This window comes from Asparagus officinalis, chromosome 5 (assembly GCF_001876935.1).
Source record: "Asparagus officinalis chromosome 5, Aspof.V1, whole genome shotgun sequence".
Lineage (NCBI taxonomy): Eukaryota > Viridiplantae > Streptophyta > Magnoliopsida > Asparagales > Asparagaceae > Asparagus > Asparagus officinalis.
In genome coordinates this window covers 117,622,097-117,637,454 of record NC_033798.1, presented here as the reverse complement: position 1 = coordinate 117,637,454, position 15,358 = coordinate 117,622,097, and the positions used below count along the sequence as shown (strand labels likewise).

The following is a 15,358-nucleotide window of genomic DNA, read 5'->3' as shown; positions in this document are numbered from 1 at the left end:
ATATATATATATATATATATATATATATATATATATATATATATATATATATATATCCCTCAACCCTCACCACAACTTTGGACTTTTGGTGTTATGATTAGAGACTTCAATATGGTATAGGAGCAATCCATGTTCAAATCCCATTGACCACGAATTTAAAGCGGATTTTTTAAAAATTGGCACTACTGTGTGAGTCCATGTTTCAACCCATAAAAAGGGCGCTCAACTTGTGGGGGCACGCTAGAATGTAAAAATATATCCCAGAATCCTGACTACAACTTCGGAGTTTTGGAGTAATGGTTACAGACTTTAACAGTCCATATTTCGATTGAGCATGAGTAATTAGTAGTCATAACCTGGTGCTAGTGTCTTCAATGGAAATTTGATTATTTAGTTTGAGGATATAACCCTGCGAAGATCTTAATTTACTGAGAAATAACAGCCATGTGAATGTATTTCTGGAGAATCAGTTATACTTTTTTACTATAATGCACTTCATCATGTCTCACGACTTTTTCATGATTGGCCAGGACACACTCAGGGATTCCCAAGATCATGATCTTGGACCAGCAATCTCACATTTCTTCAATTGTTTTATTGGGAATGTGTTACCTGCTAGTGAGAAAAGTATCGCTGACAATTTGCAACAAAAACCCCAAAAGAAGGTATCAAAAAAACTGAAACCCTGCATCTTTTAATTCAGCTTCTAGTGTATTTCTATATGCCTCCTTGCATCTGTGTTTGCTTATGACATTTTTATCGTTTGGGTCCTTTAGGATGCTTGTTCTTTGTATAAATGGTTATCCATACTTTTAATACATATACGTAAGAGGGATGTAGACTTTATAGATAAACTTGCCTCCATACACTAGAATTAACTATTTTGATGAGGCTTTTTTTATGGTAACTTGAAATGTTAAATGTTCTTTGAATCCAATGTTTCTCTCTCTCTCTTCGTATCTCTCTGTTTGCTATCCAATTTCTTTTCCTTATATTTTGTGGAAAAAGAAGGCGAAGAACTATGTTGAATATCCGTAATAGTGAGCATAATTAGAAGTGAAGGTAAAATACTTGATTATTGCTTTTGATTTGACAGGACCATTCAAACTTTCCATCTTCACGTAAGTCAAATAAAGGGAAAATTAAGTGGAGTAATGGATGTAGGACAAATCAATCTGAATACATGTGTTTGACTTCTGAAGAAATCTGGTCACACATTGAGGAATTTGCCAAAGTCAAATACCAGGTATGTTGAACCCGGTTGCAGCCCCTGAGGAAAATCCACCCCTGATAGATTTTATATATAATAGTGTTCTAATATTTCTTCTTTGAATGTAGTTTGTTTTGCCTGATGATGCAAAGTCACAAGTAAACAAGATCTCCGTTGTCAGAAATCTATGCCAAAAGGTCTGGACCTTTTTCGTATTGCATAATGCAAATAAAACTTTTCTCCAAACAGTTACTTGTTCACAAATTAGCTTCTGTGTCTTTTTTAAATTATACTTCAATGTCCATTAAAAAAAATCTTTCAACATTTGTTTGTAGTTTTTTTATAGTCTTGTTTAGCTCTAGTCACATGTTTTACACTTGATACTGGAGGCAGCTTAAAATTGTGATAAATTCAGAATTAAACTACTTTATTTGACAAGCATCATGTTTATAGTCCAGACTGACATTTCAAATGTCATGTACCTCAACTTTCCTGGCTCCCAACAGGTAGGCATAACAATTGCATCACGGAAATATGATCTTGCTTCCGCATTACCGTTTCAAACTTCAGATATCCTAAACCTGCAGCCTGTTGTAAAACATTCAGCTCCATCTTGTTCTGAAGCAAGGGATCTCATGGAAGCAGGAAAAAGTCGGCTGGCTGAGGTATACTAGTTTCAGTAAATAAGATGCGTTGCCAATTATTCTGCTATATTATCATTCTGCAGGTTTTCAGTTTGTATCTAGTGTTGCGAATCTTGTTATGAATGTCATGGTTTAAGATGCTCCTTTTTTTATAGGGAATGTTGAATGAAGCCTACACCCTCTTCTCTGAAGCATTTGCCATTCTTCAACAAGTAAGCAATGCTGTTTCCTCACCTCTATATTTTGTAACTACACCGTCAAAGTTCCTAAAAGTTTGAAGAAATTTAATGCAGGTAACAGGTCCAATGCATCGAGAGGTCGCTACTTGTTGCCGGTAATTAATACATTGTTTTCTTAGACCTATTTTATAAATCTGAAGCCATCATGTTACACAGAAGCTCGTGTTATGAACAATGAATGTGTTTAAGAAAACTAAAAACTGTCTGTTCTATGATATGTTCTTGCCAAGTTGTGTTTCATGAATTTGTTTTCCTATTATTTTCGTAAATGAATACAACGCTGAAATAACTCCTAATTTGTGAAATTTGGATGTTTAATATTTTTTTCCTGAGGTGCCTATGAATGGAGGGAAATCCAGATACGAGGGGATTTGTCCTGTAGGGCCATTTCTTGAATTGGTTATGTGATTCAAGCTGGCTGCGGGCACTGTGGTCCATATTTTCTTAGAATTTTCTACTGTTTAGTATTTACCTTTACCGATTGGCAACTTTGCATGTTCATCATGCATTGTTGATGGGGACATGACGATCTTGATTGCAAACCATATTTTTAAAAACTTATGAAGGGCTTCTAAATTTTCATTTAGCACTAATACAGAGGTTCCCCAATTTTTTCACCTCAAAAAGAATTTGATTAGTTTTCATTACTTGAGCTTATTCATATCTGTTCCTCTATGTAATCATCCACCAAAAAGTTAAGATTTGAATTTTTTTAACCCTCCTTTTCTGTCGTGCATACCAGAAACAAATTTTCTCTCTCTATATCACATGTTCAAACTTGATGGTGCATACATCTCAACTTTCAGGTATCTAGCTATGGTCTTATATCATGCAGGCGACCTGACTGGAGCCATTGTACAGCAACATAAAGAGCTTATCATAAATGAGCGTTGCCTTGGACTTGATCACCCTGATACAGCCCACAGGTACAGCCTTATCCTTGGTCATTTTACTTTGATATTGTTTGATAGTTTTATTTATTTTATTTGTTTGAAACTATCTGTTCCTTGATTTTTGTTGATTTCAGTTACACGAACATGGCTCTGTTCTACCATGGCCTTACTCAAACAGAACTGGCTCTTCGTCATATGTCCCGAACATTGTTGTTGTTGAGCCTGTCATCTGGTCCTGACCATCCTGATGTTGCAGCAACTTTCATAAACATTGCAATGATGTACCAGGATTTTGGGAAAATGGATACCGCACTGAGATATTTGCAAGAAGCCTTGAAGAAGAATGAGCGTCTTCTTGGTCCTGAGCATATTCAAACTGCCGTTTGTTACCATGCTCTTGCGATTGCATTCAACTGTATGGGAGCATACAAGCTCTCTCTTCAGGTTATGTATCTTGGTTCTTCGGCACATGATTTTTGCCTTTTTTTGTTGGTTTCATTATGCGGTAACAATTTGTTGTTTTTCTATTTCAGCATGAGAAAAAAACTTATGATATACTTTCTAGACAACTTGGGGAGGAAGACTCACGGACGCGGGAATCAGCGAATTGGATAAATACTTTCAAAGTGCGCGAGATGCAGGTAGTCTACATTTCCTTCTATTTCTCCAGTATGTTGAATTCTCAAACTTATGGCGGGTTTTTCACTAGAACTTTCTGAACATAATATTGTTCAATCAATGATAAAATTGAGGAAACATCATCTTGAAATATTTGAATGGAAGCCAAAAAAAAGTATGGATTTACTTGTGGATAGGTGGTCAGAAAATCCTATGCAATTAATTATATCTTTTTGCTGGAACGTGACTCAGGAAAATTAGGTAAGAAGCTTAAAGTGTCCGCAAAAGCTCAAATGTTGTGCGAATTTTTGAGAATGTTTGACTTAAAGACAGCTAGCTTAATGGATTATGTTTGATGACACCTTTACCTAATTAAGACAATTTTTACTGGTACCCATTGGACATTGAAATGAGATTTCTGCTAGCCCGCATGCCATGCAGACTTATTTTTGTATATCTCTGGATGAATATGTGATTTTTCAGCTATTGCTACTGTCTTCTGATGCAATACCTTGGCTTCTAAGAAATGCACCATTTTCCTTTAGATTTTAGTTTGTTCATGTCGTACAAGGATAGATGGTAACTATATGTACGATAGATGGTAAGTATATGTCAGATGCCAACCACTTCTAATGAACATGAAAATTAGTGTTCAAAACTTTAGATTTGGGTCACCAGAGGAGTTCAAATAGGCTTTTATGGCCCAGTGATGTGCGATTCTTTTTCTGGCAGGTTAATGCACAGAAGCAGAAAGGACAGTCATTGAGTTCTGCCCAAAAAGCTGTTGATATTTTGAAGGTATATACATTTTGTTCTTTTCATCATTATATTTGTGGAATGAACTTGATGCTTCTTGAACTCAGTGCAAATATTTTCCAGTAAGTTGCTGAAGAACAGTGGTTTCTGACTTCTCTAGCTGATCTCCGGTGATGCGACTAGAGAGCTTCCATACTTAATTGTTGAAACATCAGAATGTCTTTTAGAACTCTGGTTTTAAAGTTTCTAAAAAAGTGATGAATACACAAATGTAAAGACAATGGATATACACTTAATATAAGTAATTAGAACTAATCCACTTGTAATTTCTTTTTGCTAATCAAATTTTAATGTTAAGACAGTTATGTGGTCACTAAATTCATTAAATAACAACATTGATGTGTTTCTTCTGTTTAATCAACAAGGCTGTTTCAATATTAAAAATTTATGTCAAATATAAAAACTAAGTGTTTTGATTTTGCATATTGGTGCACTCAAGCACACGGTCACGATAAAGTCTGACATTGGAGGAGACTTCTTCCTTGGCAATAAGTCACATTTTTCTTGGATGCTCTACAGGTCCATATGAATCTCCACATAGATATACCAAAGATCTTGTAGTTTTCCGGCTTTAAATTGGATATATGGTTGCAGATATATATATATTTTTTAATAAGGAATCTGTTAGCATAAAACATGTGCATGTACACAGCACACAGAATGGAGAAACGAGAGATTAAATGCATTTGGCTTTCAGGCAAAAGTGGCAAGTTTCCTATGATAACTGATGGCCATTATTCTCTCTGCTAGATAGATTATAGATACTATCCCCAGTCTTTTATTTGGAAGAGAAAAGTTCTAACAGTATGACTTTCTATACTTCCCTAGAACTTAAAATTCTGAGATTTATCCAGCTTGGCGTCAAATGATTCATTTTCTTTCCATCCTTTTGTCAGGCTCATCCTAACCTAGTACAAGCACTACAAGCCACAAACGCGGGGTCTGCAAATGCCACTTCTTCATCATTGAACAAATCTCTTAATGCTGCCCTAATTGGAGAGAGTATTTCTCGAGGACGAGATGAAAGGGCTGCTAAGGCTGCTGCAGAAGTTCGGAAGAAAGCAGCTGCTAGAGGCCTCCTTGTCCGTCAAAATGTTGCTCCCGTCCAATGTTTGCCACTTACGCAACTCCTTAACATTATCAATAATACCTCTACTGCTACTGAAGCTTCTCAATCAACTGAAACTAAAGACTCTAGTGAGAGCCTTGCATCGAATGGTGCTGTTATAGATGACAAGGGCACAAATGGATCTGCTGAAGAACGAGCTCCTGTTGGCTTGGGATCTGGGTTGGCTTCTCTTGAATCCAAGAAGCAGAAAAAAGGGCCAAAGAATGTTTAGTGAAGACTTCGCAGGATATGAGGGAACCTTTTAACATATGAATCACGTTTAGTCATCAAACTTTTGACTCGATGGCTCGAAGTGGTTGGAATTTTGGTGCCGCTATAGCAGAGAGCTTGTAGCAGAGAGCTCGTTTAAAACCATCTTGATCTTCAGTCCATAAATTGATTAATAAATGGCTGCTCACAAACTACTTTTCTCTGGATTTTTATTGCATTTCTTGTGCTTCTGTTTTAGTATGTATACCTAATTTAAAATCATGGCAGAGACTGTTCAATATGTAAGGGTTAGGGAGAGCTCACCTGAGCAGTTCTTATGTAGCTGAAAATTAGTTACAAACAAATTCTCTCCATTCAACCTGGAATAAAAGCTGAAAGATTTGTGTTTGTGTTTTGTGTTGTGATTTATTTGAACTGAATGCCTGCTGAAAGTTGAAATACTCTACGACTGTAGCCTGTCTGTCTGTTTTCCGATCATGAAGATCTCTTCACCTTTATTTTCCTTAATTCTTTCATGCGAACTTGTGTTCCCATGCCTTTTGAGCATATTGCTCTTCAAATAAGAAAGGGATAGAAACAAAATGAAGGTTCTCATGCTCTTCTTCATGCTTCCATGGGAAGCAAAAGCTAGACTTCCACGTGGTATATCAGAGCAGTAACTATTCCTTTCTTCCTCTTCCTGAGCTTCCTCCAAACGTTGCTTCGGCATCAGGGTTCAGGTTTCTTGCAGGTGGAAGCTTAAAGAATCATGTCCTGTCCGATATCTATCAGTGGCAGCGACAAGAGGATCATTCCACGGTCCAACCTTCACTTCCTCACACAAGGTAAGGATTCAAACTCTTAATACTTGTCGATGTCTTGGTATCAAGGGACTGTTATGAGATTTTGCTACTAATACAGCTCCTTTCAGTCTTTCAGATAACCGATGCAGCTCCGAGCTGGCCGGAGTGAGCCTGCCCCCTACGGTCCAATGCGCATAAGCCCATCTTCCGATGATCAATGGGCCACGACGACACCCTACGACCTAGTCCATCAAATGCAGCATCTCTATGTCAGAGTCGCAAAGGCCCGAAACCTTCAGCCCAGCTCTATCACCGGGCGACCCTGCAACCCCTACGTCGAGGTGAGGCTTGGCAACTACAGAGGCACGACGAAGCATTTCGACAGGAGGCCGAACTCAGAATGGAACCAGGTGTTTGCCTTCTCCAAGAACAGCATCCAGTCTTCGACGCTGGAGGTGTATTTGAAGGACAAAGAGATGGCGAGCCGAGATGAGTGTATCGGTAGGGTCGACGAAGCATTTCGACAGGAGGCCGAACTCAGAATGGAACCAGGTGTTTGCCTTCTCCAAGAACAGCATCCAGTCTTCGACGCTGGAGGTGTATTTGAAGGACAAAGAGATGGCGAGCCGAGATGAGTGTATCGGTAGGGTGGTGTTCGATCTCAATGAGGTCCCAGCTAGGGTTCCTCCTGATAGCCCATTGGCGCCTCATTGGTATCGGTTGCTTGACCGTCGAGGAGATGGCAAGGTGAGGATGTAAACTCTTTTAGCACGTTGGATTGATATTTGAACTGAACATCGTGCTCATTTTTCTTGTTTAGGCGAGGGGGGAGATAATGTTGGCAGTGTGGATGGGGACACAGGCTGATGAGGCGTTTTCCGAGGCCTGGCATTCTGATTCTGCTTCATTCGTCGAAAATGGAGGAGCTCTCAACATACGCTCGAAGGTGTATGTATCACCTAAGCTCTGGTATCTTCGTGTCAACATAATCGAAGCACAGGATGTTCGACCGGACAGTAGGAATCACCGTCCTGAGCTCTTCGTCAAGGCCCAAATCAACAACCAGGTTCACAAGACCAGGTTTTGCCCGTTGACGGCCAATGCCAACCTGTTATGGAATGAAGAGTTCATGTTTGTCGCTGCTGAGCCTTTCGAGGATCAACTAGTCCTCACCATTGAGGACCGTGTCAGCCCAGTGAAGGATGAAGTACTCGGGAGGCTAGCCCTCCCGTTATCAGTCTTTGAAAAGAGACTCGATCACAAACCTATAGTGCACTCGAGATGGTTCGATTTAGAGAAGTTCGGTCTAGGCCTATTCGAAGATGATGCTAGAAGAGAGATGAGATTCGCAAGCAGAATCCACCTTCGGGTCTGCCTCGAAGGAGCTTATCACGTCATGGACGAAGCCATGGTCTACGTAAGTGATACTCAGCCTACCTCCCGGCAACTGTGGAAGCCACCAGTGGGAGTTTTGGAACTTGGAATTCTTGGCGCCAAGAATTTAGTACCGATGAAGGCCAGAGGCAAGACCGATGCCTACTGCGTCGCACGGCACGGTCAGAAATGGGTTCGGACGCGAACAGTCATCGGATCGTTCAGTCCAGACTGGAATGAGCAGTACACTTGGGACGTGTTTGACCCGTGCACAGTGATCACCATCGCAGTGTTCGACAACTGCAATCTCTCTGCAGTCGGCAGAGATTCAAGAATCGGAAAGATTCGAATCCGACTGTCGACTCTACAGTCTGGTAAGGTACATACCAAGTCCTACCCTCTATTAGTTCTTCAGCCATCGGCGGCCACAGGAGTGCACAAAATGGGCGAGCTCCAGCTATCTGTGCGGTTCACATGCATATCCTATGCGAACATGATCCATCTCTACAGCGAGCCGCTCCTCCCGAAGATGCACTATGTGCATCCCTTCACGATGGGCGAGATCAGCAGTCTCCGACGCCAAACGATCGGCATCATCGCAGCGAGGCTTGGCAGGGCTGAGCCACCACTGAGAAAGGAAGTGATTGAGTATATGTTAGACGGTGATGAGCAACTTTGGAGCTTGAGGCGGAGCAAGGCGAACTTCTTTCGAATAATGGCTCTGTTGTCGGGGGCGATCGGAGCGATTGGATGGTTCAGGGAGGTGTGCAGGTGGTCGAAACCGATCACAACTGTTCTTGTGCACGTTTTGTTTCTCATACTGGTTAGATGCCCAGAGTTGATATTGCCGACGGTGTTTATGTATATGGTCGTGATTGGAGTGTGGAGGTATAGGGGTCGGCCTCGGGGGCCGGCGGAGGTGGACGTGCGGCAATTATAGGAAAAATTTTGAGAAGTCAAAAAGTACCAATTTTCTTATTATTATTTTTACTTTGCTTGTTTGGTTCAAAACAAAAAAATGGCTCATAACTTTATAGAAAATAGCAAGATTTTCTATAATTTGTAGAAATTGAACCACACTCTAATTTTATAGAAAAGTGTCAATGTCCTCCAAACGTTGCTTCGGCATCAGGGTTCAGGTTTCTTGCAGGTGGAAGCTTAAAGAATCATGTCCTGTCCGATATCTATCAGTGGCAGCGACAAGAGGATCATTCCACGGTCCAACCTTCACTTCCTCACACAAGGTAAGGATTCAAACTCTTAATACTTGTCGATGTCTTGGTATCAAGGGACTGTTATGAGATTTTGCTACTAATACAGCTCCTTTCAGTCTTTCAGATAACCGATGCAGCTCCGAGCTGGCCGGAGTGAGCCTGCCCCCTACGGTCCAATGCGCATAAGCCCATCTTCCGATGATCAATGGGCCACGACGACACCCTACGACCTAGTCCATCAAATGCAGCATCTCTATGTCAGAGTCGCAAAGGCCCGAAACCTTCAGCCCAGCTCTATCACCGGGCGACCCTGCAACCCCTACGTCGAGGTGAGGCTTGGCAACTACAGAGGCACGACGAAGCATTTCGACAGGAGGCCGAACTCAGAATGGAACCAGGTGTTTGCCTTCTCCAAGAACAGCATCCAGTCTTCGACGCTGGAGGTGTATTTGAAGGACAAAGAGATGGCGAGCCGAGATGAGTGTATCGGTAGGGTGGTGTTCGATCTCAATGAGGTCCCAGCTAGGGTTCCTCCTGATAGCCCATTGGCGCCTCATTGGTATCGGTTGCTTGACCGTCGAGGAGATGGCAAGGTGAGGATGTAAACTCTTTTAGCACGTTGGATTGATATTTGAACTGAACATCGTGCTCATTTTTCTTGTTTAGGCGAGGGGGGAGATAATGTTGGCAGTGTGGATGGGGACACAGGCTGATGAGGCGTTTTCCGAGGCCTGGCATTCTGATTCTGCTTCATTCGTCGAAAATGGAGGAGCTCTCAACATACGCTCGAAGGTGTATGTATCACCTAAGCTCTGGTATCTTCGTGTCAACATAATCGAAGCACAGGATGTTCGACCGGACAGTAGGAATCACCGTCCTGAGCTCTTCGTCAAGGCCCAAATCAACAACCAGGTTCACAAGACCAGGTTTTGCCCGTTGACGGCCAATGCCAACCTGTTATGGAATGAAGAGTTCATGTTTGTCGCTGCTGAGCCTTTCGAGGATCAACTAGTCCTCACCATTGAGGACCGTGTCAGCCCAGTGAAGGATGAAGTACTCGGGAGGCTAGCCCTCCCGTTATCAGTCTTTGAAAAGAGACTCGATCACAAACCTATAGTGCACTCGAGATGGTTCGATTTAGAGAAGTTCGGTCTAGGCCTATTCGAAGATGATGCTAGAAGAGAGATGAGATTCGCAAGCAGAATCCACCTTCGGGTCTGCCTCGAAGGAGCTTATCACGTCATGGACGAAGCCATGGTCTACGTAAGTGATACTCAGCCTACCTCCCGGCAACTGTGGAAGCCACCAGTGGGAGTTTTGGAACTTGGAATTCTTGGCGCCAAGAATTTAGTACCGATGAAGGCCAGAGGCAAGACCGATGCCTACTGCGTCGCACGGCACGGTCAGAAATGGGTTCGGACGCGAACAGTCATCGGATCGTTCAGTCCAGACTGGAATGAGCAGTACACTTGGGACGTGTTTGACCCGTGCACAGTGATCACCATCGCAGTGTTCGACAACTGCAATCTCTCTGCAGTCGGCAGAGATTCAAGAATCGGAAAGATTCGAATCCGACTGTCGACTCTACAGTCTGGTAAGGTACATACCAAGTCCTACCCTCTATTAGTTCTTCAGCCATCGGCGGCCACAGGAGTGCACAAAATGGGCGAGCTCCAGCTATCTGTGCGGTTCACATGCATATCCTATGCGAACATGATCCATCTCTACAGCGAGCCGCTCCTCCCGAAGATGCACTATGTGCATCCCTTCACGATGGGCGAGATCAGCAGTCTCCGACGCCAAACGATCGGCATCATCGCAGCGAGGCTTGGCAGGGCTGAGCCACCACTGAGAAAGGAAGTGATTGAGTATATGTTAGACGGTGATGAGCAACTTTGGAGCTTGAGGCGGAGCAAGGCGAACTTCTTTCGAATAATGGCTCTGTTGTCGGGGGCGATCGGAGCGATTGGATGGTTCAGGGAGGTGTGCAGGTGGTCGAAACCGATCACAACTGTTCTTGTGCACGTTTTGTTTCTCATACTGGTTAGATGCCCAGAGTTGATATTGCCGACGGTGTTTATGTATATGGTCGTGATTGGAGTGTGGAGGTATAGGGGTCGGCCTCGGGGGCCGGCGGGTGGACGTGTAGGCGGCCAGTCCGGATGAGCTTGATGAGGAGTTTGATACGTATCCGACGAGCAGGTCGCCGGAATTGGTGAGGATGAGGTATGAATTTCTGGCACATGTAGTTTAAAATGATCTTTTAAGAGGATGTTTGGTTCAATTTTTACAAATTATAGGAAATGTTTTCCACCCAAAATATCCAAAATATGATTTTCTTGTATTTCTTAAAAAAATTATAGGAAAAATTTTGAGAAGTCAAAAAGTACCAATTTTCTTATTATTATTTTTACTTTGCTTGTTTGGTTCAAAACAAAAAAATGGCTCATAACTTTATAGAAAATAGCAAGATTTTCTATAATTTGTAGAAATTGAACCACACTCTAATTTTATAGAAAAGTGTCAATGTGGTGTCAGATTTTTGGGTGATTTCCGTCCATTTTGAGAAAAAATTGATTTCTGTAAATTTTAGTATTTTTTTGTACTTTACAGAAAATATTTTTGTAAATTTTTTTTGAACCAAACACAGTTTACGGAAATCTACAAAAAAATTTTAATTATAGAATTGCCATTGCCAGACATTTTGAGAAAACTTTTCTATAAAATTGTGCAACCAAACACCCCATAAGCGTCACAACTTTTTTGGTGGGCTAATTGCAAATATTTGCCCTTGCAGTATCGCCCAGTTGCAGATAGATCCCTTATAGTTCTAATTAGGCAAAGACACTCTTGAGAGATTTTTTATTTTTTATTTTTATTACTTTTAAAAGAGAAAACAACTAGTTTTATACCCGCGGATAGGCCCCTTGTAGTTCTATTGGTGTAGATAAAACTCCCAATTCGTAATTATTGACTCTTAAAAGAGTTAAAAAAAAGAGGATATCTACTCGTACTTGGGCGAATACTATATAGAGGGTCTATCCGCACCAATGGAACTAAGGGGCTATCCACAACCGGGCAATGCTAGAGGGGGTCAATCCGTAATTGAGTTCTCTCTCTGTACCCACCGGTCAGTGGCGGATCTGTTCTTGTTCAAAGTGGTTCATTTGAACCACCTCAGATATGTTAGTTTGTAGCCTAGTGGTATAAGCATTAGCTTACCTTCAAAGAGGTCAAAGGTTCAAAACCTCCTACAGCTCTTTTATGTTTCTAATTTCTCCTATAATCCTTATTTTCTCTTTACATTTCTACTTTCTCTTATTTTCTCTTTATTATTATTTGTTTATTATTTTAATGCTTTCCTTAGTAGTATTTGAAAAAAAAATTAGCGTTAATTTCGAACCACCACACGAGAGGTTGTGGATCCGCCACTGCCACCGGTTATAAGCTTAACGTGAATGCGGCGTACATAGGTTCATCGATACTGCATTGTATTACAGAGAGGAATCTATTCTCTTAGGGTTCTGTTTGGCTAATTTCTTGGACACCCAAAAAAAGGAAATAGGCTAATTTCATTTGTTCGACGTGGCTACATCCCATGCAGTCACATATAGAGTAGGTTCGAATGTCAAAATGATAAGGACAAATTTTAAAAAGCAATTAATTTTTAAAAATAATTGTAAAAAAAGACATCTTTGAAACTTATTTTTTAAAAGCAACCCAGAACTTGCTGAAACTAAGTCGTTTTTGGTGGGGAAAAAAGTATCAAACTTCACGGGACTTCAAGTCCTGTGAAGTTTTGTTATGTAAAAAACTTCACGGGACTTGAAGTCCCGTGAAGTTTGGTATTTTTTTTCACCAAAAACGACCCAGTTTCGGCCAGTTGGCTGAAATTTAGTCGCTTTTGGCAAATAAGTTTCAAATAGGTTGTTTTTTATGGATAAGTTTGGAAATGAGTTGGTTTTCAAAATTTCCTTGCTTTTGGTTTATGTGTCAAATTTTTAGAAAATTGGAAAATGTTCTCACACTTTAAAAACTTTCTCACACGGTCACACCACGAACAAATCAATTAAAGTGCATTGAATACTAGAAACATTATAGAAAAATCAACAACAATTACTCACGCTAGGCAAAACCAAAGAAAACATCCTTGTGCTCAGAAAGACCCTATCTTAAAGACCACTTTTTTATTTTTGATTTGCGTCAAATTTTTAGGATATTTCATAAATGCTCTCACATTTGGAAAACAATCAAAGAAATGCGCCGGAGAAAGCTTACCTCCGTCTATTCGGTGGGAAAATCAACATAAATGCACCAACTCTTGAGGGAAAAAAAAAGTTCAACAAAAACGGTCCCACACAAGGAAAAACCAACGGAATTGGCTTCACACTAGGGAAAAAAAACCCAGCACTCTGTAGTATTCATTTCCTTCGCAATTGGACTACGCTAGTTCTGTGCATTCTGTTCTATATCGCGCATCAACCGCGTACACCGGAGTAGAAAGCACTAATAAAGAAAAAGTTAAATAAATAGCTGATATCTTTTAATTCAAAAAGCATGTCTGCAATTAAAACCCGCTGGAATATATGTTGGACATGAGCTAAGTTTTGGTAAATGCAGGTATGATAGGCTGAGGACGGTGGCAGGGAGGGTGCAAGCGGTGGTCGGAGACGTGGCGACGCAGGGGGAGCGGATCCGAGGGTTGCTGAGCTGGCGGGACCCACGGGCAACTTGCTTGTTCGTGGTTTTCTGCTTATTGGCGGTGGTGGTGATGGCAGCCGGGCTGTATAAGATGAGGCATCCGAGGTTTCGGAGTAAGATGCCATCGACACCCGGAAACTTTTTCCGGCGATTGGCGTCAAAAATTGATGGCATGCTCTGAAATTGAGATGGAAACTCGGAAGATTGCATGCTTCGGTTTTTTTTTTTTAAATAAGATTATTTGAAAAAAAAATTACAATTTGTGATGGTTGAGAACCTACTGACTCGTGTGTTGCCAATCCAGATGTTTTTGATTCGTAGGTCATAAGATTATAACAAAACATACATTTTCATGCCAGATTATTAATAGAAATATATATAGTGAAGAATGGGTGTACAAGTAAAATGTAATTCTTTTTTTTTTTAAAGCAAATGTATACTTTTTTTTTGCCAATATTTGTTTACTTTTCCATGTTCTTAAATGGCTAAGTAGCACTCATATCCCCTAGTGTTTCACCCACTTTTCACAAATGTACCCCAATTTGTATTTGGTATCAAGAAAATACCCTAAAGTTTTCTAAATTTGCACTTATATACCCTCAGTTGTTTTTAGCAGCACTCATGTGCCCTAAAGTTTTTAAATTTGGCACTTAAATACCTTAAAGTTTCAAAATTGTACTTAAATACCATCGAATATTTGTATAATTGAGGATATTAATATGCAATTAATAAAAAAACTTAAGGTATTTAAGTGCCAATTGTAAAAACTATAGGGTATCTAAGTGCCGCAAAAAAAGGTGAAGGTATATAAGCACAAGTTTAATAAACTTCAAAGTATTTTCTTACCACCAAAATATAAGCGGGAGGTATATAAGTGAAAAGTATGCGAAACAATATTGTGTCCAACTGCTATTTAGCCTTCCTAAATGGATGAAGATTAAAAATTTTTGGAAAACTTATTATCTCTGTCCTCTTCTAGAGCTTATTTCCCGTCATCTTTCGTATGTTTTTACATTCAACCAAACACGTTCTCAAACTGAGGTTTTAACATCTGAAACTAACCCAACGCTAAAAAAAAAAAAAAAATTCGTACAAAATGTTTCATCCTCATAACCTCAAAATATTTCCGATCTGTTCCGATCTCAAAAAAAAAAAAAAAATACAGTAGCAACAACGACAATTAACACTATTAAAACAACAACATACGCCATAAACCGAGCCTATAAATAGTATTCCTTTTTTATCGGGGAAGCAAAAAGGTGGTGCGGAACAGTACTGATGCAAGCACACAAGGACAGAGAAAAAAAAACATGAAGAAAAGGAAGGGATGGGAGAAAAATAAAGCAGCGACTCCGGCAGCCGCAGCCTTTTACAGGGAATAAAAAAAAACCCTTCCATCATCCATAAAAGCTCAAAGGGGAAGGGCATCCACCTTTTACGAACCTATTACTACCTGCGTCCAGATGCCAACAGCCAACGCAGTAGCTAGGGGACACCCCTAATAAGTTACAAGGATAAAGCGGAGGAA

At 40.6% G+C, this 15,358-nt stretch overlaps 3 protein-coding genes across 3 annotated transcripts in view; all 3 read left to right on the top strand.

Annotated features, from left to right (window-relative positions):
* LOC109840878 (clustered mitochondria protein-like) overlaps positions 1-6,148 on the top strand; it is a 23,948-nt gene extending 17,800 nt beyond the window's left edge. Inside the window, exons 19-29 of the mRNA XM_020409689.1 lie at positions 531-665; positions 1,097-1,246; positions 1,339-1,407; positions 1,717-1,875; positions 2,010-2,066; positions 2,148-2,188; positions 2,900-3,019; positions 3,121-3,430; positions 3,520-3,627; positions 4,337-4,402; positions 5,317-6,148. Of these exons, the coding sequence (XP_020265278.1) occupies positions 531-665; positions 1,097-1,246; positions 1,339-1,407; positions 1,717-1,875; positions 2,010-2,066; positions 2,148-2,188; positions 2,900-3,019; positions 3,121-3,430; positions 3,520-3,627; positions 4,337-4,402; positions 5,317-5,760 (1,659 nt within the window). The 3' untranslated portion in view covers positions 5,761-6,148. The remainder of the gene's footprint in view (positions 1-530; positions 666-1,096; positions 1,247-1,338; positions 1,408-1,716; positions 1,876-2,009; positions 2,067-2,147; positions 2,189-2,899; positions 3,020-3,120; positions 3,431-3,519; positions 3,628-4,336; positions 4,403-5,316) is intronic.
* On the top strand, positions 7,056-8,855 carry LOC109842461 (FT-interacting protein 1-like). The gene is made up of 2 exons (XM_020411336.1): positions 7,056-7,288; positions 7,362-8,855. The coding sequence occupies exons 1-2, from the start codon at positions 7,160-7,162 to the stop codon at positions 8,853-8,855; spliced, it is 1,623 nt and encodes a 540-aa protein (XP_020266925.1). The 5' UTR covers positions 7,056-7,159.
* On the top strand, positions 9,104-14,230 carry LOC109840879 (FT-interacting protein 1-like). The gene is given in 5 exon segments (XM_020409690.1): positions 9,104-9,159; positions 9,246-9,722; positions 9,796-11,276; positions 11,278-11,355; positions 13,750-14,230. Coding segments are annotated over 4 exon segments (2,283 nt in total). The 5' UTR covers positions 9,104-9,159; positions 9,246-9,260; the 3' UTR covers positions 14,012-14,230.